We start from the raw sequence: 27,345 nt of genomic DNA on the forward strand, positions 1-27,345 counted from the left end.
TGCTCTCAACAACAGGCCAGTTGTGTTTAAAAAGTTTTGAATTGATATTTTTTACTGATTGGGTTCTGTGATTCTCTCAGTTTTAAAACACTAAAAGGTAACAAAAAGGGCTGCCTGGGTATGAATGGAGAGAATGAAGAAGGAATAAATGCTCCTAAGGCTTCCACTTTTGACTAAAGCTGGCTCTGAAGCTGGTGGACAATGAAGGGGGGGTCCAACAGTCTGTTTGGGGACATGCACTGGGGTTTGTCTACGCAGTAACTTTGGAATCTCGTGGATCAGTCTATCAATATCCACAGCCAGGATTTTTAGGATGGTGGGGTTTCCCACCCCGCCGTCCGAAGAGTTGGCAGGGAGCACATCCCCCACCAACACTGCCTGCGCCGCAGCCATTTTACCTTCTGACAAGCATTGATTGGCTGGGGGAGGGACGCCCGCTCCTCGCTCGGGAGGAGGCCCCGCCTTAGAGAGCTGCTGGTTAATCTGATTGGCCAGCTGCAGCACCAGGAGGTGCAGTGGGCAGGACTGGGACTGCAAGCAGCCCCACACCGCCCCCCACCCCACCCCCCACCCCCCCCCCTCGACCCTAAATCCCGGGACTCCAGGATAAGGTAAGTTTTGGGGGTCTCAGAATGGGGAGGGTAGTGGAGGCCTGATGGGGGGTTGGTGGTGGACAGAGGTGGGGGGGTGGTTGTCATGTCAGTGGAGAGGCCAGTGGAGAGGGAGGTCCTGCAGTTACCAGACCTTAAGTGGGAAGGATGGAGGGGTGCGCCCAATGTTAAAAGGGGGCTGCTGATGAAGGTGCACCCTCCCCACTTCCTGCCCAAGGCCTAAACCCGATTATTTTTAGGCTTCCCCCATAGCCCAGAGCTCCTCCCACCAGCTTGAAAATTGAGGCTAGTCAGGAGACGGCCCTTAAGTGGACAATAACTGGCCACTTAAGGGCCTCAGTAGGGGCAAGGATGGGCCGGTCAGCTGGGGCCTCACCCGCTCCAGTGTAAAATTGTAGAGAGTTTGGGGTGGGCAGGAGCCCAGCAGGAAGCCCCACCTACAAACCCACTGGCCGGGGAGTGTTAAATTCTGCCCCACACCTCTCTGCGTTTCAGTCTGACTCTGTCTGGAGGGTCACTAACTCTGTCTGGAGGGTTACTAATCTGTCTGGAGGGTTACTAATCTGTCTGGAGGGTCACTAACTCTGTCTGGAGGGTTACTAACTCTGTCTGGAGGGTTACTAACTCTGTCTGGAGGGTCACTAACTCTGTCTGGAGGGTCACTAACTCTGTCTGGAGGGTCACTAACTCTGTCTGGAGGGTTACCAACTCTGTCTGGAGGGTCACTAACTCTGTCTGGAGGGTCACTAACTCTGTCTGGAGGGTCACTAACTCTGTCTGGAGGGTTACTAATCTGCCTGGAGGGTCACTAACTCTGTCTGGTGGGTCACTAACTCTGTCTGGAGGGTTACTAACTCTGTCTGGAGGGTTACTAACTCTGTCTGGAGGGTCACTAACTCTGGCTGGACACATTCCAGGAGATATCGGTGGAAGTGACATCACGGAGAGTGGGCAGAGTCTGGAGGCAGGTCTGGGAACGCTTGAGAGCAACACATTCCCAGGATGCCGTCTTCTGTCTGAAATATCCCCCCCACCACCGCCGGCGTTAACCTGAGGAGTGCACATGATTCTGATGATCAGCCCCCGTCCCCCGGTCTTGGGCCTATCCTGGGTGAAGGAGGACTCTGCCTGTAAGCTCCCAGTTCCAGCTCCCGCTATCCCCGGAATCATTTAAACATCCTGGTCCAGAGAGCTGTTCCAACCAATCAGAGCTGCAGTGCTGCAATTCCCACTCGGAAGCGGCCGGGTCCCATCAGCAGCCAGCGGGAATGTCTGAAAATTCGGCAGTCTCTGAGTGTGCGGATGCAGGACCCACACAGACAGTGTCAGCCAACTGCATCGAAGAAGCTGCTGTCCAAACAAACACAGAGGGGAGAAAGAAACTCTGCCTGCTCCGTCCACCACTGCTTCAAAATCGACCAGAAGGCTCTCTTTGCCCACCGGGAGGTTAATGCCCACTCCAGGAGCCTGCTGGCCATTCTGGGTGGGCTGCCAACTGTAGCTGGCTCACTGCATTTCTGTTTCAAACCTCACTGAATCTGCCTCTCTTTATCTCTCTACCTATAGCTGGATCTCTCTTTCTACCCCTGTGTGTCTGCCTGTTTCTGTGGCAGCGTCTGGGTCTCGCTCTGTTTCTGTGGCAGCGTCTGGGGCTCGCTCTGTTTCTGTGGCAGCGTCTGGGTCTCGCTCTGTTTCTGTGGGGGGTGTCTGGGTCTCGCTCTGTTTCTGTGGCGGCGTCTGGGTCTCGCTCTGTTTCTGTGGCAGCATCTGGGTCTCGCTCTGTTTCTGTGGCGGCGTCTGGGTCTCGCTCTGTTTCTGTGGCGGCGTCTGGGTCTCGCTCTGTTTCTGTGGCGGCGTCTGGGTCTCGCTCTGTTTCTGTGGCGGCGTCTGGGTCTCGCTCTGTTTCTGTGGCAGCGTCTGGGTCTCGCTCTGTTTCTGTGGCGGCGTCTGGGTCTCGCTCTGTTTCTGTGGCGGCGTCTGGGTCTCGCTCTGTTTCTGTGGCGGCGTCTGGGTCTTGCACGTACAGCAGCCGCTGAGCAGAGCATCAGGCACATGGACCTCCGACCTTCAGGACCTTCCAGCAGGTCCATCTTCTCTCCCCAAGGTTGGGTCGGTTGATGTCCAGGCACCTTTGAAATAATGGTGCCCAGATACGATGGCGGGAAAGAATCCCACCCGCTTGGCTGGACAAAATGTCGGAAACCACCCGACTGCATCGTGAATTAGGTCAGAATTGCGCAATATGGCGCAAATTCCCAGTGGCCTCTGCAATAGGAAACTCCCGATTCCCACCCCACCACTGGGCTTAGTCCCAGGATGGAAAATTCTGCCTTGTCTCACATCATTCTGTCTGCCTGCCTGTCTCTCTCTGTCTCTCTCTCTCTCTCTCTTCCTCCCCCTTTCACTTTGACTCTAACATAATTAAAGACGAGACACTGCTGGTTTGAAGAGGAAGATTGTCGAGAAATATGCCGGTCAAAATGGCTCTGCCATCGTCTTGGGTTTAGTTGGGTCTGTCCCGTTCTCTCTCACCCGCCTACTGCAGTGTATAAACTGACAGCAAGCGACAATATTATGTTTTTTATTTGTACAGATTCCTACTAATGCACTGGGGGTTTAATCACAGGCAACATCTGGAATTTCCACTCTGATTCCCTCAATTAATGCAGATCCCAGTCTTCCTGATGGCACAAAGCAACACCTGATACTCTTATTGCATATCAAGGGATTGAATAAAAACCCTCCTCGGAAAGTCCCCTCCACCACCCCCTCCCCTCCCCTCACTGTAATTTCCCTTTTGTGAGCTTTAATATAAAGGGGAAAGGTTTTACAGAGAGCAGAGAGTGAGTTTCAGCCCAGAACTGAAACACTATGGCTGTAAGGCAACAGATAGAGAGAAGCCTCATGTCCTATTCAGTGGCAGTGACTGCTCTCTTCATCTGTTCTAACATTGCACTGGGGTTATATGTCCGGAAATTTGGATTCCAGGTAAGGAAATTCTATTGTCTCGGAATATTCTCAGTGTGTTCCTTCAATGTGTTGCCTCGTGACGTTTTGTCTTAATGTTATGTTAAGCCTCCTCATAGATAAGTGTTCAGTGGGCTAAAAGTAGATATGCCTCTCCTGCAGTGTGGCAGGCCACCATTATTGCCCCTCTGACAGTGTGGCACACCCACAGTATTGCCCCTCTGACAGTGCGACACTCCCTCAATACTGCCCCTCCCACTCTACAGCGCTCACTCAGTACTGACCCTCTGACAGTGCAGCACTCCCTCAGGACTGACCCTCTGACAGTGCAGCACTCCCTCAGTACTGACCTCTGACAGTGCAGGACTCCCTCAGGACTGACCCTCTGACAGTGCAGCACTCCCTCAGGACTGACCCTCTGACAGTGCAGCACTCCCTCAGGACTGACCCTCTGACAGTGCAGCACTCCCTCAGGAATTTACACTGGAGTGTGTGGGGAACGGCTGCATCTCGGGGATGGCCAGGGGGAGGCACTCTTCCCCCTGGTCTACAAGCAGTGTTGGGAAGACATTTCCCCTTGGATCCAGCCAATCCCGTCTCCCATCAATTGTTGGGGTTCCCTTGGAAACCCGGCCCACTGCCTTCAATCCAAACAGTTACTGAAACCTCAGGTGAGGAGCCTCATTGACCAAGTTAAATCAGAGAATTTCTGCCCTCCAAGCCCTCCCAAACTCACCATGGTTAAAATGGTGAGGCCTATCCTACATGAACAATTTAACCCTGTTCCTCCTTGGTGCGATGTGGGTCCCACTAGCAAGTTCAGAATATGTTGCCCATCCCTAATTTCCCTTGAGAAGGTGGTGGTGAGCTGCCTTCTTGAACCGCTGGAGTCAGTGTGGTGGAGGTACACCCACAGTGCTATTGGAGAGGGAGTTCCAGGATTTTGACCCAGTGACAGTGAAGGAACGGAGATATATTTCCAAGTCAAGATGGTGAATGACTTGGAGGGCAACTTCCAGTTGGTGGTGTGCCCATCTATCTGCTGCCCTTGTCCTTCTAGATGGTAGTGGTCATGAGTTTGGAAGGTGTTGTCGAAGGAGCCTTGGTGAATTCCTGCAGTGCATCTTGTAGATGGTACACACACGGCTGCCAATGCGCGTCGGTGTTGGAGGGAGTGAAAGTTTGTGGATGGGGTGCTGATCAATTGGGCTGCTTTGTCCTGAATTGCGCTCTCTGTTTATATATTATATTCTGCTTCTGCTTTTTCTAAACATTTGAACATAAAGGCGTGCAGGGACAAAGTATTTTTAGATCGGGCGGGGAAGTGTTTCTAGAGTACACTTAAAGATATTTGATAAGCTGTGGGAAGTTCTATTCTATCTATCAATCCCCCTAGTCGCTTGCCTGAGGACTTCCAGCCTGTCAGGATTGTCAGCTGGTAAAATGGCCACGTGGTCTGAGTTTTAAATTGTGGCCGTTCACTCCAGGGTGCGTGAAGGAACAGAAAGCTGTGGGCTGTCTGGACAGTTTCCTATATAAACCCCTTCCTGCTGGCAGGGGTCCACAGACAGAGCACTACGCTCATTCGGGAGGTGGATATATGCAGTTCCTGAGCTTGTGGTACAGTGTAAAAGGTGTACGTGCATTTCTGCAGGGCCTGTCACAACCTCAGGCCCTCCCAGCCCGCCACAGCTCATCACTAAAGCAGATTATCTGTCCAATATCGCATTTCTATTGGTGGGATCTTGCTGTGCGCAAACTGGCTGCCACCGTTCTGGCATCACAACAGTAACTGGGCATCTAAAGGGCTTTGTTGGCGTCTGAGGTCATGAAAAGCGTCATAAAAATGGGCCTTTCAGGTGATGCGCAGGGTAGAAACAAGTGAAAGATCAGTCCGAATAGTTTGATCTAGGTCTGGTGTGCGAGCTTGGGTGTAATCTTCCCTGAGCAAAACTGCCACAGTTGAACAGAGCATCTTATCCCCTGATTGTAGATTGGCCCCTAGTCTGGCAACAATTCCCTTTTAACATTCTCATCTTTGTTTTCAAATCCCTCCACATCCTCATCCCTCCCCTGCCTCTCTGCAATCTCCACACACCCCTCCGAGGTCTCTCCACTCCACTAACCCCCGCCTCTCGCGCATCCCCGATTTTAATCGCGACCTCATTGGAGGTCGTGTCTTTAACTGACAAGACTCGATGCTCCGGAATTCCCTTCTGAAACCTCTCCACTTCTCTACCTCCCTTTCCTCCTTTAGGAAGCTCTGTAAAACCCATCTCTCTCCCCGATCTTTTAGTTTCCTGTTCTAATGTGAGGCTCAGTGTCGAATTTTGTCTGACCAAATGTACGTTTTTAAAAAAAATTGTGGCCATTGAGTGTAGAATGAGTGATGGACCGGGAAGCTGTAGGCTGCCTGAATACAACTTCCTATGTAAACCCCTTCCTGCTGGGGTGCGAATTCACATCCAGAGCGTGACGCTGATCTGCACATTAGAGAGGTGAAGAGATGCAGTTCCTGAGCTTGTAGCACGATATAAAAGCCAGAACGAGGTTGAAAGGTATCTCCGCAGTCTGATAATGGCCTTTAGTATTTGCTGCTTTAAACTGTTGCTTTGAAAATCCCTACAGTGCCATTGAACTGTGCAGATTGGGGATCCTCAAGACTGGCGAGTTAAAGGCAAAAATTGCTGGACAGGCAGCGTCTGTGGAGAGAGAACTCAGAGCTAACGTTTCAGGCCAATAACCCGTCAGCTTGGGTGAAAGGTCATCTCGCCCTGGAATGTTGGGAAGAATCTTTTGGTCCCACCAGCAGCAGGAGTTGTGGGGGGAGGGGGAGGGGGCAGGGGGAGCGGGGGAGAGGTTGCGGGGGAGGGGTGTTTGTAGGGAGGTTGGGGGGTGTTTGCATGGGGGAGGGGGAACGTCATTTGGCATGAAGCCAAAAATCAGTTTCCCGACAGTGGGATGAACTGTTGGAATTCTGTCCTCCGGACTTAGAATGTGGGTCGAGCTTCCTGATGGGCAATGTCGGGAAGGCCTCTTAGCATTCCCATGTCATGCATGCTCATCAAAAGCCACCTCCCCGGAATTAAGTTCCCTGCCAGCGGGAAATTAGAACGCTCACTTTCGTGACTGACAAAAGCAGCGTGCGCCTGGCGAGCTTTACCTCATCCACCGGTATCAGATCAGTAAACGCTGCTTTAGCCTCCGCTCAGGACTTCACTCGTTTTGGGTGGCGGTAGCACAAACTGTGCCAAGGTTGGAAGTTGTCAGCCGGTGGGGGGGTTGGTAGGATGGAGCCGAGGCTGGGCCTGGGAGGCAAGCGAGCAGTGTGGGAAAGGGAGGGAGGCTGTCTGGGTGCCTTTTAAATATGGCGTCTGGGCCTTCGAACCCATGAGGTAGCAGCAGGGAGGGTGACTTCCTGCCCACTCCCACCACAAGCGGCGTTGTGCTCCACACAGATGCACAAGTCATGAGCTGAACAGCGCAAGAGTGCGTGTGTTCAGCTGTCCTGCCCCTAGCCTCCCCCGAGTCGGGAAACACTTGCATTCCCGCACCCAGTGCCAAACTTAGACTTCAGAGTGGAAGATTCCACCTGTTACCTGTGTTCCTCTCCTCCGATGCTGCCTGAGCTGCTGAGCTTTTCCAGCAATTGTTTTTTTGCTTGTTCACCTATTTCATATTTCCAGCATCTACAGTGTTTTGCTTTTTGAGTTAGATTGCAGCCTGATCACTTTTAACACGTGTTTCCCTTTCACTTGCAGTGCACCAACTTCCAGCCAAGAAACGCAAACTGCAGCCACGGTAGGGAGGCCATTGCCAAAAGATATCTTGTTCTCTCTCTCACACGCACACACACAGACACACACACACAGACACAAACACACACACACACACACACACACAGACACAAACACACACAGACACAAACACACACAGAGACACAAACACACAGACACAAACACAGACACACACACACACAGACACACACACACACACACACACACACACACAAAGACACAAACACACACAGACACAAACACACACACACACACACACACACACACAGTTGATGCACCACTAGCAATGACGTCAAGAGCCCTCAAGCACCTCAGCTTAGAATTGTATCAGCAGCAGTCAGACACATCTGTCATACAGAGAGATAACCGAAAGCTGGCAGCAACAGAAACAGTCATTAGCAGTAACAAGGGGATAACCAGAACCTTTCGAATCTCCCCACCTTGATAATTGTTTAACAAAAGTCAATGAAGTAAAAGTTGTCGTAGATAATTTTCCAACTCTCCACTTACACATAAGTCTATTTTTTATCAAATTATATACAGGTATTAGAAAACAACACAGCATCTTGCATTTATATAGCACCTTTAAAATGGTAAAATGCCCCAAGGCCCTTCATGTGAATGTCTTGTCAATTACATTGTTAAGGTTTGCTAATGTCTTATCAATTACAGAATTAAGGTTTGTCAATGTCAATTATATGGTTACGGTTAAGAGAATCAGGTTATGGGTATTTGAGCACATAAAAATTAGTGATCCCGAAAACGATATTTTGGGTTAGTTAGTTAAACACCCTTTCACTTTTCTGTTTCAATTACAGTGCCTCATCAGGGGCTGGCAACACCTCTCATTTGTTGATTTTTGTTTAATTCATTGATTTTTTTGGTTTAATAAAAAGGAGTATAAATAGGTGATAGCTGGGACACTCTGAGAGTGGAAGGAGAGCCGTGAGACTGAACAAGTCAATAAACTTGCTCAATAAAGAAAAGCTCTGTGTCTTGGCTTCAGCTTCAATGTTGGCTTGGGTCCCATCAACACATCACATGGACGATTATCAAACAAAAACTTGACATTGAGCTGCATAACGAGACATTAGTGTAGATAATCAAAAGCTTGGCTGAAGCGATAGGTTTTAAGGAATGTCTTAAAGAAGGAGAGAGACCTAGAGAGGGAGAGAGGGGGAGAGGTTTAGGGTAGCAATTCGAGAGGTTTGAGCCTATAGGTACAGTCATCGATGGCGGAGTGATTAAAATCAGGGACGCTCAAGAGGCCAGAATTAGAACATGGGTATCTCAGAGGGTTGTGGGGCTGGAGGAGATTACAGGGATAGGGAGGGGTGAGGCCATGGAGGGATGTGAAAATAAGGTTTAGATTTCAAAAATCGAGGTGTTGCTTAACCAGGAACTAACATAGGCCAGTGAGTGCAGGCCTGATAGGTGAATGGCAGATGGGGCCTCAGTTTGACATCTCACCCGAAAGACAGCACCTTGGACAGTGCAGTACTCCTTCAGTATGGCACTGGGAGCATCAGCCCAGGGCTGGGGCTGGAATCCACAACCTTCTGACTCAGAGTTTAAAATATCAGGAACTCAGCCATGCCTGATACACGCCTCTCATTGTCCTAGTCAGCTATTGATCAGATTTAAGAGGAAGGTTACAGTCTCTGAAACAGATTACTTCCTCTTGTTTGGCTGTTTATCAAAATACCTGTGAGGAAAGCCCCTCCTGGGACACCTCTAAAGAAACTCGAGTTTGAGGCAGGTTAAATCTGGTGAGAGAATGTAAGAACTCAGGAAATGAGGAGCAGGAGTAGGCCATTCGGCCCCTCGAGCTTGCTCCGTCAGTCAATAAGATCATGATTTCTGATTGTGGCCTGAACTCCCCTTTCCTGTCTGACCCCCATAGCCCTTGACTCCCATATCAATCAAAAATCTGTCTAACTCAGCCTTGAATATCTTCAGTGACCCAGCCTCCACTGCCTCTGGGGAACAGAATTCCACAGACTAATGACCGACTGAGAGAAGAAATTCCTCTTCATCTCCATATTAAATGGAAGAGACCTTATTTTGAAACTGTGCCCCCTATTTCTAGATTCCACCACAAGGGGAAACACCCTTTCAGCATCCACCCTGTCAAAACCCCCCCAGAATCTTATTTTTGAATACGATCACCTCTCATTCTACTAAAATCCAATGAGTATAGGGCCAACCTGCTCAACGTTTCCCCAGAAGATGAGTGGAGAGGCTCTGTTAAGATCAGCCTTGGGGATGGTGGTGCACACTGTTGGTCAAGGAGGGGGTTCTGATTTTCCATCCCTTGATGAATACCTCCTGGCCAAAATCCATGTAATGTTTTTGGGGGGGCGGCTGTTGTGGGGCAGAGGGGGAATCCAGAATTCCACCCGATCCCGAGGGATTCCCTCCTGGAGCTTTCAGTTAAAACCAACCCTCTGTGGTACTATTCAGGGTTGAGAAATACTTCTCCGCATCTGGGAACCAATAGGATGTGCAGTTATGTTGGTGCTGGAGTCCACGGTGGGGGTGGGGAGGGGGGGGAGTGGCCGGGAGGGAGGGGTTTATGTAATTGGATATTGTGCAGGGGGCTGCACTGAGCGTGATTGCTTGGATTAGGCTGTTATACCTCGTTCCTGATAGTTCAGTCTATTGAAGTGGGTGGGATTGAACCTCACGCCAGGGATGGAAGGGGGTAACCTTGAGATTCGGCCTGCTTTGTGTCTTTGTCCCATTGCCTAGATTCATTCCCCTCCCCCCTTCCCTCCAGTGCCTGATGCCAGCAAATCCTGTCCTGGCATCTCTGCTGACCTCAGAGAGGGGTTGATATTGGCCCAATTCAGTCACAAGGTACAGACTCGGAGTGAATCGTTTCATGCTGGGCCCCCATTAACTTTCCCCTTGGCTTCAATAGCAAAGGGAATCGATTTGCCAAGGCAGCTCTATGCTCACCGGTTAGACCAATTTAACCAGGCACGCAGCCACCATCCCAACCCCAATGTCTTCTCAGGATAGCACAAGATAAAAGAAAGATTTGCATTTGTATAGCACTTTTATCGACCGCCATACGTCTCAAAGTGCTTGACAGCCAATGATGTACTTTTGAAGTGGAGTCACTGCTGCAATTTAGGGATTGCGTCAGCCAGTTCGCGCACAGCAAGATCCCACAAACAGCAATGTGACAGCGATCAGATCATTTTGATCCTGTGACCTTGGCATTGAGGGGCAAATATTGGGCAGGATCCCAGGGATCACTCTGCCCCTCTTGTTCAAAATAGTGGCATGGGACCTTTTATACCCACCTGAGAGGGCCACCGTTTAATGTCCCATTTGAAAGATGGTGCCTCTGGCAGTGCAGCGCTCCCTCAGTACTGAACCAGAGCAGCAGCCTTGATATTTTTTTGTGCTCAAGCCCTAGAGTGGGACTTGAACCCAGGACCTTGCACTCAGAGGTGACAATGCTACCAAACTGGCACAAAATTTCCCTTACCAAATAAAGGAGGAGAAATAGGACATTGGGCGAGGGAAGCAAATCATCTGGCAGCGTACCTTGGTTGCTGATGGAATTTAAATTCAAGAATTAAATCAGGAATATAAAGCTGGTCTCAGTAATGGTGACCGTGATTGTCGTAAAAACCCATCTGGTTCACTAATGCCCTTTAGGGAAGGAAATCTGCCATCCTTACCCGGTCTGGCCTACATGTGACTCCAGACCCACAGCAGTGTGGTTGACTCCTAACTGCCCTCTGAAATGGCCTAGCAAAGCACTCAGTTCAAGGGCAATTAGGGATGGGCATCAAATGTTGGCTTTGCCAGCGACGCCCACATCCCATGAAAGAATAAATGAAAAAGAATATTTCCCGGTCACTGTACCACACACCCCATATCCAGACCTCTTCAAGCCGACAGTACTGAATATGCGATGGAGCACACTTCGGGTGACTGTTGTGATTTTGCCTGTTTTGCATCCCATGTTCCGCCCTGCGTGATCTTCATCATCAGAGAATGCAAAGGAAGATGGAAGTGGAGTGCTTTCCATTTTACAACCCAACTCCGCACAGGGGAAATTTTCAGAGGGGTGTTTAAATTATGGTGAATGCTTCTGACAGAAAAGTCCCTGTCAGCCACCAGACGCTTTCAATTGCTTTGCGTGAAAGTGTTTCCCTAACGAAACCACTTTAATTACCTCATGGCCTGCTGGCTTTAAGGCGTGGGCCACCAAGGGAGCTCTGGATTTTACAGACCAGTGCAGGCCAATCTGGGCAGAAGCTAACCCATGTCCTCGAAAGGGTCATGGAGTGTCAGAGAATGGGCCTGAAATCTGTCTTCAGCTGAAAATCTAGTATCTTGTCCAGCGCCTCCAGTACTGCTGCATTGGCAGGGGGCGCTATCCTCTGGATGAGCAGTTAAACTGAGGCTTTGTCAGGTCTCTAAGGTGGATGTAAAGATCCACAGCCACATTTTCACTGTCACAGGGTCAAAATCCTGGAACTCCCTCCCTAACAGCACTGTGGGTGTACCTACTTGACGTGGACTGCAGCGGTTCAAGAAGGCAGCTCACCACCTTCTCAAGGGCAACTAGGGATGGGCAATAAATGCTGGCCTCGCCAGCGAAGTCCACATCCTTTGGATGAATAAAAAATAAAATGAACTTAAAGAACTATCTCGAAGAAATGCAGGGGAATTCTCCTCGCTGTTCTTTGCAATATTTTTTCCCTCAAATGACTGCACTAGATTCGTGTTGACTCCCATTATCTCATTGCTGTCTGTGGGATCTTGCTGTGCACACATTGGCTGCTGTGTTTCCTTCATTACAACAGTGACGACGTTTCAAAAGGATCCATCGGCTGTAAAGGGCTTTGCCCAAATCCCTGGAGCGGAAATTGAAATCTGTAAGCGCTGACTCAGAGGTTACTTACTGAGTGCAGCCTGAGGGATGAACCATCCCAGACCAGTTTTGACTCTGTGTGTCGTTGAGTCTGCTGCTCTGAGATTAGGTTGACCGTGCGTTTGTATCTTTCTTTTACAGAGTCACGTCTTGGTACAGAATCTGTTCACTTGACGTTTGCGGGGAGCGGGCGAACTCGGGAGAAACCGGTGGCTCACCTTACAGGTATGCATCCTCTTCTCTTTAACCATAGCCAGTGACACAATGTACCAACATTGCTGTTCCTCCCTCTCTTGCTCACTGCTGCTTCTCAGTGGGGCTGTTGACTTAAGATTCTTGGCTAACAGTGAACCACAGCCAGAATATGGGTTTAGGGCAGGCGATGACGTAGTGGTAATGTCGTTGGACTAGAAATCCAGGTATCCAGGGTAAGGCTCTGGGGACCCGGGATTGAATCCCACCCTGGCAGATGGTGGAATATGAATTCAATAAATATCTGGAATTAAAAGCCTAACAATGACCATTGAAATCATTGTTGATTGTTGTAAAAACCCATCTGTTTCACTCATGTCCTTTAGGGAAGGAAATCTGCCGCCCTTACCTGGTCTGGTCTACATATGACTCCAGACCCACAGCCACGTGGTTGTCTCTTAAAAATGTTATCTGAACAAGGGCAATTTGGGATGGGCAATAAATGCTGGCCAGCAATGCCCACACCCCACGAACAAATAGAAATGAATAAATAAATACTGTGGCTACAAGAGCAGGTCAGGGGCTAGCAGTGAGTAACTCATTCCCTGACTCCCCAAGTCCTGTCCACCATCTACAAGGTACAAGTCAGGGGTATGATGGAATACACCCGACTTGCCTGGATGAGTGCAGCTCCCACAACATTCAAGAAGCTTGACACCAAATATTAACTGTGTTTTGATTTTAACGTACAAGGTAGGGAGGGAGCAAAATTCTTAAGTTGCATCTAGGAGAACTTTTTTAGCCAGCATGTAGAAAGCCCAACAAGGGAAGGGGCAATTCTGGACCTAATATTCGGAAATGAGCCCAGGCAGGTGGAAGGCGTATCAATAGGGGAGCATTTTGGAGATAGTGACCATAACTCAATTAGATTTAGGATTGTTATGGAAAAGGATAAGGTGGGGCTGGGAATAAAAGTTCTAAACTGGGGAAAGGCTAATTTTACTAAGATGAGCTACGATTTGGCCCAAGTGGACTGGGAGCAGCTACTTGCAGATAAAACTGTATCAGAGCAGTGGGAAGCATTCAAGGAGGTAACAGCGAGAGTACAGGGCAAATATGTTCCCGTAAAGACAAAAGGGCCGACCAATTCTGGAGAACCCTGAATGTCAAGGGACATAAAGGTTAGGATTAAGAAAAAAAGAGAAGCTTATGGCAGATACCAAGGGCTCAATACGGGAGAGTCCTGAGAAGAGTATAGAAAGTGCAGGGGGGAACTTAAAAAGGAAATTAGGAAAGCTAAGAGAGTGCATGAAAAAGGATTGGTGGGTAGAATAAAGGAAACCTCAAAGGGGTTTTTTTAATATATAAAGAGCAAGAGAATAACCAGGGAAAGAGTAGGGCCAATTAGAGACCATAGAGGTAATCTGTGTGTGGACCCAACAGATGTGGGTACAGTCCTCAATGAATACTTGGTGTCGGTCTTCACAATGGAAAAGGACGATGCAGGTATAGACATCAGGGTGGAGAACTGTGAAATATTAGAGGAAATTAACATAGAGCGAGAGGAGGTACAAGTGGGTTTAGGAGCCTTAAAAGTGGACAAATCCGCAGGATGAGATGTATCCCAGGTGTTGAGGGAGGCAAGGGAAGAAATATCAGGAGCCCTAGCAGCAATTTTCAAAACCTGTCTGGCCACAGGTGAGGTGCCAGAGGACTAGAGGACTGCTAAGATTGTCCCATTATTTAAAAAATGGAGGAAGAGATAGACCAGGAAAATTACAGGCCTGTCCAGTTTTTCCAGGTATTTTTATTTTTGTGTTGATGAGGGTAATGCATTTGATGTGGTCTACATGGACTTTAGCAAGGCTTTTGATAAGGTCCCTCATTGCAGACTGGTCAAGAAAGTAAGGGCCCATGGATCCAAGGCAAAATGGCATGTTGGATCCAAAATTGGCTGAGAAGCAGGAAGCAGAGGGTGATGGTGGAGGGATGTTTCTGTGACTGGAAGTCTGTTTCCAGTGGGGTTCCACAGGGCTCGGTGTTGGGGCCCTTGCTGTTTGTTGTGTACATAAATGATTTGAACTTAAATGTAGGGGGTATGATCAAGAAGTTTGTGGATGACACGGAAATTGGTAGGTTGTTAAATAGTGAGGAGGATAGCCGTAAACTGCAGGAGGATATCAATGGACTGGTCAGGTGGACAGGGCAGTGGCAAATGGAATTCAATCGGAAAAGTGTGAGGTAATGCACTTGGGAAGGGCTAACAAGACAAGGGATTACATTGTGAATGGTAGGACCTTGGGAAGTACTGAAGGTCAGAGGGACCTTGGTGTGCATATCCACAGATCCCTGAAAGTAGCAGGGCGGGTAGATAAAGTGATTAAGAAGGCATATGGGATACTTGCCTTTATTAGCCGAGGCATAGAATACAAGAGCAGGGAGGTTATGCTGGAACTGTATAAAATGCTGGTTAGGCCATAACTGGAGTACTGCGTGTGGTTCTGGTCACCATATTATAGGAAGGATGTGATTGCACTGGAGAGGGTGCAGAGAAGATTTACCAGGATGCTGCCTGGGCTGGAGGGTCTGAGTTATGAGGAAAGATTCGATAAGCTGGGGTTGTTTTCCTTGGAGCAATGAAGGTTGAGAGGGGACCTGATAGAGGTGTAAGAGATTTTGAGGGACATATATAGGGTGGATAGGAAGGCACTTTTTCCTTTAGTAGAGGGGTCAATAACAAGGGGGCATAGATTTAAGGTAAGAGGTAGAAGGCTAAGAGGGTAATTGAGGAGGAATATTTTCACCCAGAGGGTGGTGGGAGTCTGGAACTCACTACCTGAAAGGGTGGTTGAGTCAGAAACTCTGGTATAAATTAAGAAGTATTTAGATATTCACTTGTGTTGCCATAACCTCCAGGTCTAAGGGCCAAGCACTGGAAATGGGATTATGAGTCTATGACTCTACCATCCAGGAGAAAGCAGCCCGCTTAATTGGCACTCAGTCCACAAACATTCACTCCCTCCACCACCGACGCACAGTAGCAGCAGTGTGTACCATCTACAAAATGCACTGCAGCAACTCACCAAGGCTCCTTTGACAGCACCTTCCAAACCCGTGACCACTACCATCTAGAAGGACAAGGGCAGCAGACACATGGGAACACCACCACCTGGAAGTTCCCCTCCAAGCCACTCACCATTCTGACTTGGAAATATATCACCGTTCCTTCATTGTCTTTGGGTCAAAATACTGGAACTCCCTCCCTAAGAGCCTTTGGATGTACCTATACCACATGGACTGCAGGCAGCTCCCCATCACCTTCTCAAGGGCAATTAGGGATGGGCAATGAACGCTGGCTTTGCCAGAAATGCCCACACCCCATGAATGAATAAATTAAAAATCACGGAATCACACAATTGTTACAGCTTAGAATGAGATCATTTAGCCCATCGTGTCTGCACCAGCTCTCCTCAGGAGCAATTTACCTAGTGCCATTCTCCCACCTTCTCCCCGTAGCTCATCACATTCCTTTCAGATAACAGTCCAATTACCTCTTGAAAGCCTCGATTGACCCTGCCTCCACCACACTCTCAGGCAGTGCATTCCAGATCCTAACCACTCGATTGACCCTGTCTCCACCACACTCTCAGACAGTGCACTCCAGATCCCAACCACTCGATTAACCCTGCCTCCACCACACTCTCAGGCAGTGCATTCCAGATCCTAACCACTCGATTGAACCTGCCTCCACCACACTCTCAGACAGTGCATTCCAGATCCTAACCACTCGATTGACCGTCTCCCCCACACTCTCAGACAGTGCATTCCAGATCCTAACCACTCGATTGACCCTGTCTCCACCACACTCTCAGACAGTGCATTCCAGATCCTAACCACTTGATTGAACCTGCCTCCACCACACTCTCAGGCAGTGCATTCCAGATCCTAACCACTCGATTGAACTTGCCTCCACCACACTCTCAGGCAGTGCATCCCAGAGCCTAACCACTCACTGAGTGAAAAGGTTTTTCCTCATGTCTCCATTGCCTCTTTTACCACTTACCATAAGCCTGCGCTCTCTGGTTCTCGATCCAATGGGGACAGTTTCTCCCTATCTACTTTTTCCAGGCCTCTAATGATTTTGGAAACTTCTATCAAATCCCCTCTCAGCCTTCATTTCTCCAAGAAATGCTAACTTCTCCAATCTATCTGTATAACAGAAATTATACTGTGGTACTATTGTCGTTAATCTCTTCTGCATTCTCGCTAATGCCTTCATGTCCTTCCGGGAAGTGTGGTGCCCAGAACTGGATGCAAAACTCTACTTGAAGCTGAACCACAAGTTTAACAAGTTTATACAAGTTTAACATAATTTAACATAATTTTCTTGCTTTTATACTCTGTCCTGATTTATAAAATTCAGGATGTTGTATGCTTCATAACTGCTCCCTCAACCTGTCCTGTCACCCTCAATATTTATGAACATATACACATATCATATACACACTCCTGCAACCCCTTTAGAATTGTATCCTTTATTTTATATTGTCTCTCTATGTTCAATCTTCCAAAATGAATAAGTTCTCAATTCACTGATGTTTAACTACATTCTTGGTTTCAATCTTTCTTCCAGATTAATTGAGTTATTTTGAAATGGAAACCTAGTTTGCCGTGTGATATTGTAAAGCACATTCTCACTGATGAACACACTGTTTAGACAATGTTATGAATATTACTGAGAAAGTCAGAGTCCATTCAGTCCACTCAGAGTCCAATCAGAGTGCACTTGCCAACCAGTCAGCACTCTCTTCACATACAGTATAAATTGTTGTTTTCCCTCTTATATTGGTATTCTTGCGTCCCAATGAGTGCAAGACGAAAAACTTTGGCATGTCTCTTTTTTCACCAATACTCGATTTCTGTACTACCAAACAACCACACGTTGTGAATGTGGAGCCTTTGCAAATTCGTGCTCAATAATGTGGCAATTATCAGAAATGGAAGTGACCAGAGACTCATTCGGAATGTATATATCACTAACTCCACTCCCTTACCACCGATTCCAACCCCCTACCCCAGCCCATGTCGGAAACTGCACCAGACTGTTCCTGTTTTCACCCCTCCCGAGCTGAGCTCATGCATTTTCTCCATCCCAGTGGCTGCGTTTATCCTTTATTCTTTCATGGGATGTGGGCATCACTGCCCAGGCCAGTATTTGTTGCCCATCCCTAATTGCCCTTGAACTGAGTGGCTTGCTAGGCCATTTCAGAGGGCAATTAAGAGTCAAAAACATTGTTGTGGGTCTGGAGCCACATGTAGGTCAGACCAGGTAAGGACGGCTCTGAAGAGAGGTCATACGGGTGTGACGCGTTAACTCTATTTCTTTCTCCACAGGCGCTGCTGAGTTTTTCCAGCATTTTCTGTTTTTATTTCAGATTTCCAGCATCTGCAGTATTTTGCTTCTGTATAAGGCTGACAGACTTCCTTCCCTAAAGAGGATTGGCAAACCAGATGGGTTTGTACACCAATCGATGACTGTGGTCATGGTCACCAATACTGAGATTAGCTTTATAATTCCAAATTTATTAATTGTATTTAAATTCTACCAACTACCGTGGTGGGATTTGAACCCATGCCCCCAGAGCATTAGCCTGGACCTCTGGATTCCTAGTCCAGTGACATTACCTCCATGCCACCCTCTCCACCTACTTTATCACCCATCACCACCCCTGTCTCAGCCCACTGCTGCTGAAACTCTCATCCATGCCTCCTCCAAATACAACAATTCCAACCCTCTCCTGGCTCACCTCTCCACTCCTACCCTGCATCAACTTAAGCTCATCCAATTCCCACCAAATCCTGTCCTCCAATCACCCAGACGCTCGCTGATCTAGACTGGCATCTGGCCTGGTAACGCCTCCATTTTCTAATCTCCTCCTGGTTTTCCAATCCCTCCATGGCCTTGTCCCTTCCTCCCTCTGTAACCTCCTCCAACCCCACAGCCCACCGAGATACCTGCGCCCGTCTCATTCTGGCCCCTTCAGCATCCCCGATTTTAATTGCTCTATCCTTCTTTCTTACGACCTTATTTCTTATGGCCATTGGTGGCTATGCCTTAATGTTCCAAGGCCCAAGGCTCTGGGACCCTCTTCCTAAACCTCTCTGGCCTCATTGGCTGGCTTTCCGCCTTTCGGACACTCCACCTAACTCTTTGACTCAGCTTTCGGTCCCTGGCACTTCAAGCTGACTCCTGCTCAGTGCGGAGTTGGTTTTGGGTTTGTGTGTGGGCGGGAATTCCTCGAGGGTTTGCCCACACTGTGGGGAATCCCCACTTGTCTGTAAATAGCACTGTCTGATGTGTCAGTTGAACAGGGCTTTCCAACATAGCTGGGGGAAGTCCTTCAGATTTTTAGTGTGTTGGGGTGATGGTGGGGGCGGGGGGGTGGTTGATGGGGATGGGCAAGGATTCTGCTCCAACTGTCTTAGCTTGCACCCCACCCCCAAGTATCTTCCCCCCTCACCATCTCTTCATTTCTCCAGCCTCTATCCCTCTTGCCCCATTCCTGTCCTCCTCCACCCTCCTGTTCTCCTCCAATCCTGGCCTCTTGCGCCTTTCCCGATTTGAATTACACCACCATTGGCGGCAGGGCCTTCAGTTGCCTAGGCCCCAAGCTCTGGGATTCTCTCCCTGCGCCTCTCTGCCCTCACTTTCCTCCTTGAAGAGGCTCCTGAAAGGCTACCTGTTTGACCGAGCTTTTGGTCGCCTGCCCTTCATAGCTCAGTGCCAATACCTGCCTTCGCTGGTCAAAAAGGGAGCCAGGCTCATCCTTCGCTGATTGGTCAGCACCAACAAACTGGGGGCTTAAAGCAACAAATCCTCCGAAGGGACTTTACAGGAGAAAGGGGGGATATCGGACACTGGAGGTGTACAGTGAAAGGTTAGGGGCATAGGAGCTGGTTTTGAAAGGAGGAATGTTGAACGTTTATAACCTAGTTTACAAAACAGGCTGAGAGATGTCCATGGAGCCCTCACATCACCTGGTGGTAGCAACATGTTACTGCAACGCTGCCGAGGTCAGAATTTGGTCCAAAAGTCATGAGCAACTACCTTTCCCCCCAACACTTTTTTTTTATTCTTCATTCTTTCATGGGGTGTGAGCATCGCAGGCAAGGCCAGCAATTGTTGTCCTTTCCTAACTGTGCTTCATGTGACTGGCTGTGCTGGTCTGTCCCAATGGGAAAAACAGTGTAAAGGAAACTGGGAAGTAAGCGTTCTGGTCTGAACTGGCAGGTACACAAGGGCCTGAATCTAGCGCTCGTTGAGCACACGGATTCGGCGACCCTGGAAGCCGACGCGTAATGGGATTCCCGGCTGCCATTGGCTCCCAAACGCAACTTCACGCTGGCTGGCCAATTAACGGGCAGACGGCGTCAACCGCGCACTGAGAAAGGCCTGGCGCTGCCGGGAGGGGCGGGAAGAGGGCGGGCGCCAAGAAAAGCGAGAGAGCGGGCGGGCGGGCGCTTCTAGCGAGCTCCCTGAAGAGGGGCAGCTGCTGCAGAGCTGCCTCAGGGAGCTGCAGACCCGGGCAGGTTAAACGGCAAGAAAGACAAAGTGCAGCAAACTGCGTCTATGTTCCTAACAGCAGAACTCAAAAAAACTCAGGCACCAGGCATCTTTTTAAAGTATACCTCACCCCAAATATTTCATCCCATCCTGGACTGAGGTTGGAGCAAAAAACGTGAAGCTCCCCCCCAGGCTGACTGGCCAATCCACCATCTGGAAAAGTGGACAGCTAAAGTAAAATCGCAGTCAATAGGCTTTTTCACGACCTTTAATTGGCCCTTTAATTGTCGGCAGGCATGGTTCTGACTCTCGCACCCGCCAACCTCAACATTGTAGGTGTGTGTGCTGATGTGGGGACGCACGCCCCATGTCACTTGGCGCAATTTTAGGTGCGTTGTGACCTCAGAACCCAAAATTCAGGCCAGGGTATACAAGACCAGTTCTTACCCAATGGGGTTTCAAAGGTCAGTCAAGAGTCAACCACATTGCTGTGGGTCTGGAGTCACATGTAGGCCAGACTAGGTAAGGATGGCAGATTTCCTTCCCTAAAGGACACTAGTGAACCAGATGAGTTTTTACAGCTATTAATGCTAGTTTCATGGTCACTATTGCTGAGACTGGCTTTCAATTCCAGATTTATTAATTGAATTTAAATTCCCCCAGCTGCCGTGGCTGGATTTGATCCTGTATCCTCTAGTTACATGAGCCTGGGCCGCTGGTTTTATTGGCCCCAGTGACTTAATCAGGACAGCACCATCTCCTAAAAAGCAATAATGATCAAGCATTGGTTCAGAAACATCATTAATGGCTTATTTAATCTCTCACAGGCCAGAGCTCTGTACAAAAACCATATTATTGCATCGGAAGATGCTTTACGGGATACGTTTTAAGAATCTGACCTGTTCCGGCTGCGTGCTCTGTCTCTGCAGAGAGACACGTTTATCCACTGAGGAGTTTGTGCAGGTGGCAGATGGGGCTGTTTTCTCTGGATTTTCCCTATTTCACCGGTGGTCCCTGTAGCGGGAAATTTCCCAAAACTGAGCGGCCACATTTTTTACACTTTCCAGCTCAAACTACGCAGAGGAATTTGGTTATATTGGAGGAAGGGAACGTGCTGATGTCCCCCCCCAGTAACCCCCAACACCCCACCCCACTCTCTCAGCCGCTTTTGCATGACCACAGACACCAGGGGGATCTAAGACGTCGGTGTAGATTGGCAGCTGCAGTGGGTGGCCGGAGCTGGCTGTTTGCCCGCTTTCGCCCTTTGCCACGGTCCACACCGCGTTTCCATCTGCCAAAAGTGCCAACCACTTGTCGGTGCCGCAGTGGACTGCGTCTCACCATTCCAACACCCGTCCCCGCACTGTGAGGTAGAGGTGGGCTCAGCACAAGTCAGGGAGGATGCCACTTGAGTTTTCAGACCCAGAGAGGGCTTTTCCGATCAGAGAGTAGCCCCCTTTTTTCCTAATGAGGCATGAGCTTGGACCCATCCGGTGAACAGGATGAGGGTCGCCTCACAACCTTTTAACCCCTAGCATTGAGTAGTGTGATGACCCGCGAGGTGGATCAGCCTGGTCTGCGCCAGCATGCCGGGTTCCTGGGCTTGGCATGTGGACTTAATAGCTCATACCCGTACAGGCAGCTAGACGTCAGAGAGCCGGCTGCGGAGGGAGCTGGGAGTGGGAAGTGGAAGGAGCAATTCAATGGAGTGGGAGAGAGGGAGAGGTTTCAAGAGGGAATTCCAGAGCTTATGGCCCAGGTAACAGGAAGCTAGAATTAAAGAATTGTTACAGTATAGAATAAGGCCCATCTTGGTTACACTGGCTCTCAGCCACCTTCTCCCCATAGTGCTGTAAATTCTCCCTTTTCAGTTAATAACCCAATTCCTTTTGAAAGGGGGAGATGATGGCGTTGTGGTATTGGTGTTGGACTAGTAAACCATAAGGCCCAGGCTAATGGTCTGGGGACATGGATTCAAATCCCAAAAGGGTAGCTGATGGAATTTGAATGCAGTTAATAAATCTGCTATATAAACCTAATCCCAGTAATGGTGACCATGAAACTATCATCAATTGTTGTAAAAACCCATCTGGATCACTAATGCCCTTTAGGGAAGGAAATCTGCCATCCTTACCCGGTCTGGCCTACATGTGACTCCAGACCCACAGCAATGTGGTTGACTCTTAACTGCCCTCTGGTATGACCTAGCAAGCCATTCAGTTCAGGGGCAATTAGAGATGGGCAAAAAGCCCATGTCCCATGAAAAAATAAAAATAAGATTGAACTAATGTCCACCAATCTCTCAGGCAATGCATTCTAATGCTCACTTGGCATGAAGATGTCTCCATTGCTTCTTTTGCCAATCACTTTAAATCTTTGTCCTCTGATTCTCGATCCTTCCAACAGGGTTTCCCTATCCATACTGTCCGGACCCCTCATGATTTTAAATACCTCTAACAAATCTCTTCTTAACATTCTCTTCTCCAATGAAAACAGTCCCAACTTCCCCAACCTATCTACATAACTGAAGCTCCTCATTCTCGTGAATCTTTTTGGCACCCTATCTAAGGCCTTCACATCCTTCGTAAAGTGTGGTGCCCAGAACTGAACGCAATACTCCAGTGGAGGCCGCAGCCAGTGCTTTATACAGGCGATGACCATCTCCAATAAGAGAGAATCTAACCATCACCCCCTGGCATTCAATGGTATTACCACCACTGAATCCCTCACTATCAACATCCTAGGGGTTACCATTGGCCAGAAACTGAACTGGACTAACCATATAAATACTGTGGCTACAAGAACAGGTCAGAGGCTAGGAATCCTGCAGTGAGTAACTCACCTCCTGACTCCCCAAACCTTGTCCACCGTCTACAAGGCACAAGTCAGGAGTGTAATGAAATACTCTCCACTTGCCTGGATGAGTGCAGCTCCCACAACACTCAAGGAGCTCCACACCATCCAGGACAAAGCAGCCCACTTGATTGGCACAGCATCCACAAACATTCACTCCCTCCACCACCGACACACAGTAGCAGCAGTGTGTACCATCTACAAGATGCACTGCAGGAATTCACCAAGGCTCCTTCAACAGCACCTTCCAAACCCATGACCACTACCATCTAGAAGGACAATGCCAGCAGATAGATGGGAACACCACCACCTGGAAGTTCCCCTCCAAGCCACTCAGCATCCTGACTTGGAAATATATCACCGTTCCTTCACTGTCACTGGGTCAAAATCCTGGAACTCCCTCCCTAACAGCACTGTGGGTGTACCTACACCACATGGATTGCAGCGGTTCAAGAAGGCAGCTCCCCACCACCTTCTCAAGGGCAATTAGGGATGGGCAATAAATGCTGGCCCAGCCAGTGATGCCCACATCCCATAAATGGATAATAAAAAACAAATAACACAACTTCCTTGACCTTGTGCTGCATGCCCCTGTAGTGCGACAAGGGTAGGGGGATGTTGACAAGAGGCTGGAGTGGGAGAAAGTGGAGGCCTCACAGAGCTGGAGAGCAATGGGCCATGTTGTGTGAGCCTTGTGTCCTGGCCGAGGTGACTGAGCTCAATTCCGCTTTTCGTTTCAGGCCTGAAGGGTTGGAACCTGAGCGGCGAACTGCAGTTCCAGCCCCTGGAGTGGGACTTTGAGACGGGGATGGCCTACTCGAACATGGGCTACGCGGACGGGCACCTCCACATCCCGCGGAGCGGCCTCTACTACGTCTACTCCCAGGTGGCCTTCTACCTGCCCTCGTGCGAGGAGCTGAGCGCGCAGGAGCTCAACTGGGGGGTCCTAACTCACAACGTGTACAAGCGGACGGACTCCTACCCCGAGCCCACCCCGCTGCTTACTGCCACCAAGTCGGTGTGTGAGGGCGGTCTGGGTGACTGGCACGTCACCATCAGCCAGGGGGCGCTCTTCATCCTGCAGGAGCGTGACAGGCTCTTTGTCACCGTCAACAAGGCGGCCATGGTGGAACACATGGAGCAGAAGACCTTCTTTGGAGCCTTCATGTTATGAATGTTCGGTGGGGGCCGGTGGGGGGGGTGCAGGTCCACCACCATGGCCAGAATGAAAGGCTTTCCCTGATTCGGTGCACTTCCTGTCCGAGGAGCGATCGAGCGAGGGAGGAACTGCTTGCTCTGTCAGGAGGGTTGGGAACCACAGGGTGGAGGAGGACAATTAGTAAAGGAACAAGCTGAATGCATTGCCTGAAGGTGGGAGGGAGGGAGAGGAAGAGGCCATTCAGCCCATCAAGCCTGTTCCACCACGCAGCCAGAACAGAGCTGATCTAGTATCTGAACTCCGTCTACCCACCTTGGTTTCGTGCCTTTTTACAACTGAAAAAGCCGGCGAGCCCCTGTTTAGAATTTGCTAACTGGTCTGACCTCAGTGCCGACATTCATATCCCACAAACAAATTCAACAGAAAAAAGCCTTAACAGCGCCTTGGGGGTGGATGGGGGCAGCCAGAGTCCCAGATTCCCGCTTCCCCTTGTGTGAAGGGGTGCTTCCTGAGATCACCCCCGGAATGGCCTCGCTCGAAACTTGAGGCTCCTCCCCCTCACTCAGGGCTGCGCCCCTTTGAGAGGATTTATTTTGAATTGAGCGAATTGTCCTGTTCGGGAACGCACTGTCTGAAAGTGCGGTGGAAGCAGGATCAACCATATTGTAAATCCCCTACCCAAGAGAGACTTAGAAAGGGAAATAAAATGACAGGGGAGAGCAGAGGGAGTGGGACGAATTCTTTCAAAGAGCCGGCATCAGCACAGTGGGCCGAATGGCCTTCTGGGGACTGGACGATTCTGTGGTTTGTTCACTGTCCTGTGATTTGTCGGGATTCAGGATGTACTGCTGGCTATTCAGACCCACTACAACCAGCTCTGCAATCAGAATGCAGCATTAGTCATCAATTCTCATAGCAAGGGTGCTGATCTACGTTTGTACCTGACCTTCACCCATTTGGGCAAAGGGGTTGGGCTACAAGCTACCCTCTGAACCCTCTGCCCTGCCAGAGGTTTCAATCTGGTTGGGTGAGGAAGCTACCTGGGAAAAGAGATGTCCATGGTGCCTTTCCCAGCCTCAGGGCATCTCAGAGCGTTTTCCGGCCAGTGAAATATTTTGGAAGTGTAGCCTCTTGTAATGTGGAGAGCTTACAACGGACTTTCACTGTATTTTGTTAACAAGTTGGTGCTCAGGCTACTCAATGTTGTCTGTCGCAAACTCCACAAGGCGTTCACAATAAACTGCTCCTGATTGGAAGATTCCGCCATCTTAGCAAACTGCTTGTGAGTCCATTACACCCCGAAATCTACAGCAAAACACACTGGGTACGGTATCAATCTACTTCAGCCTCATGGCTGAAGCTCACCAGAACAACAAGCCTTCACCCATTCTTCTTTTTGCATTTGTTAACAAGCTGCACTCAATCCCCTTGCCTGGATGAGTGCAGCTCCCACAACACTCAAGGAGCTCGACACCATCCAGGACAAAGCAGCCCTGAGTGATTGGCGCCACATCCACAAACATTCACTCCCTCCACCACCGACACACAGTAGTAGCTGTGTGTACCATCTACAAGATGCACTGCAGGAATTCACCAAGGCTCCTTAGACAGCACCTTCCAAACCCCCCACCGCTACCACCTAGCAGGGCAAGGGCTGCAGACACATAGGAACACCACCACCTGGGAGTTCCCCTCCAAGCCACTCACCATCCTGACTTGGAAATATATCGCCGTTCCTTCACTGTCACTGGATCAAAATCCTGGAACTCCCTCCCTAACAACACTATGGGTGTACCTACACCACATGGACTGCAGCGGTTCAAGAAGGCAGGTCCCCACCGCCTTCTCAAGGGCAATTAGGGATGGGCAATAAATGCTGGCCCAGCCAGAGACACCCACTTCCCGTGAAAGAATAAAATATTGAGTATTTTGTGATAGCAGCAACCTACATTAATCTAGCGCCTGTGATGCAGTCAAATTGCCTTAGGTGCTTCATAGGAATGATTATGAAAGAAAATTTAACACCGAGTCACACGGGAAGATAGTCAGTCTGATGACTGAAAGCTTGGTCAAACAGGTGGGCCTTTAGGGAGGATACCATTGTATCCTTACAACCCTCCCTCACTGATGAGTGAGTTGTGGCCTCATCCTAACAATTCCCTATACATTCCCCTCACTGAGTTATGGTCAATCATTAGTGTAGGACCCTCTGCCTGGCCTAAAAGTTCTTGCCTCTTCTTGGTACCAATGGCACGCAAAAAACTCGGGTATTGTTCCACTAAATGTGGCACACCTTTATTATTAACACTAGGGAATGGTACATACTCAATACTGGTTACTTAGCAGCCCTGTGAGCTGGAGTGTGACTCTGTGGCCAGTCCGCCAACAAGGTTTCCCCTGTGCGACATGAGCATGACTGACCAGGTCCCTCTAACCACTCCAGCAGCAATGTTTTTTGAGCTTTCTCTTTATGCTATTTTTTGCTGTGGGCCTGCGCCATATAAAGCCTGTTTGTGGCCCGTTTAATTGGTTTTCAATTACACCAGTGTCTTTTCCCTTGTCTTCACGCCCTGGACCTCTCACCGGGCTGTGCTGGAAGGAATAGAGCCAGCCTAGCTCTGCTTTGTTACCCCTTACACCCTTATCAATCCCCAGGCTGGGACAGACAGACATCCTTTACTACCTCTGATGAGCACAAAGTGGGGGTTTCCCTTTCTCACAGTTTGGGGCCAATTCTCCTGAAGAGTTACATTCATTTTGCAGACCGTGCTAATTCTGGCGAGGCTGTGTCTTGACTAATTTACCCATCCTGCCCTGCGTCCACAATGCAGCTCTTCCTGTGATTTCATTCAGGGTACTGCTTCTCTTTAGTACTTCATGTTACTCCCATGAGACAGACTCCACACACACACACAGCCACCAAGCAACCTTCCTACATTCATCAAAATAAAGGGAATAACAAAACAAAGCGTGAAAAACTGAATAGTGCATTAAAAGGGTATAAATATTACTTTGGCTTATCAATGAGTTCTGGAAGTTTGTTCACTGGTTCCCCCAGTCATAACTGACCGCCAATGAAACCATTGTGTACCATGGCACTGCATAGCCCAGGGAGCATAAGATATAAGAACAGGGCCAGAATTTGACAGCCCTGTCACTGTGGGGAGGGGGCTATAAAATGCGTTGAGCTATTCTAAGCTCCATTGACTTTGGCATAATGATAAAATCCCACTGGCGTAAGATTCGAACTCAGGAGTAGCACAGATGACCCCCTCAAGCCTCAAGCCTGCTCCCCCACCCAATAT

General features: G+C 49.2%; 1 protein-coding gene and 1 pseudogene across 1 annotated transcript; both read left to right on the forward strand.

Annotated features, from left to right (window-relative positions):
• Window positions 1-27,345, forward strand: part of LOC144695499 (zinc-binding protein A33-like) — a 519,682-nt pseudogene that overhangs the window by 399,770 nt on the left and 92,567 nt on the right.
• On the forward strand, window positions 3,465-24,063 carry LOC144695604 (tumor necrosis factor ligand superfamily member 15-like). The gene is made up of 4 exons (XM_078566502.1): window positions 3,465-3,599; window positions 7,340-7,379; window positions 12,414-12,497; window positions 23,622-24,063. The coding sequence occupies exons 1-4, from the start codon at window positions 3,483-3,485 to the stop codon at window positions 24,053-24,055; spliced, it is 675 nt and encodes a 224-aa protein (XP_078422628.1). The 5' UTR covers window positions 3,465-3,482; the 3' UTR covers window positions 24,056-24,063.

Source organism: Cetorhinus maximus, chromosome 21 (assembly GCF_964194155.1).
Source record: "Cetorhinus maximus chromosome 21, sCetMax3.hap1.1, whole genome shotgun sequence".
Classification (NCBI taxonomy): domain Eukaryota; kingdom Metazoa; phylum Chordata; class Chondrichthyes; order Lamniformes; family Cetorhinidae; genus Cetorhinus; species Cetorhinus maximus.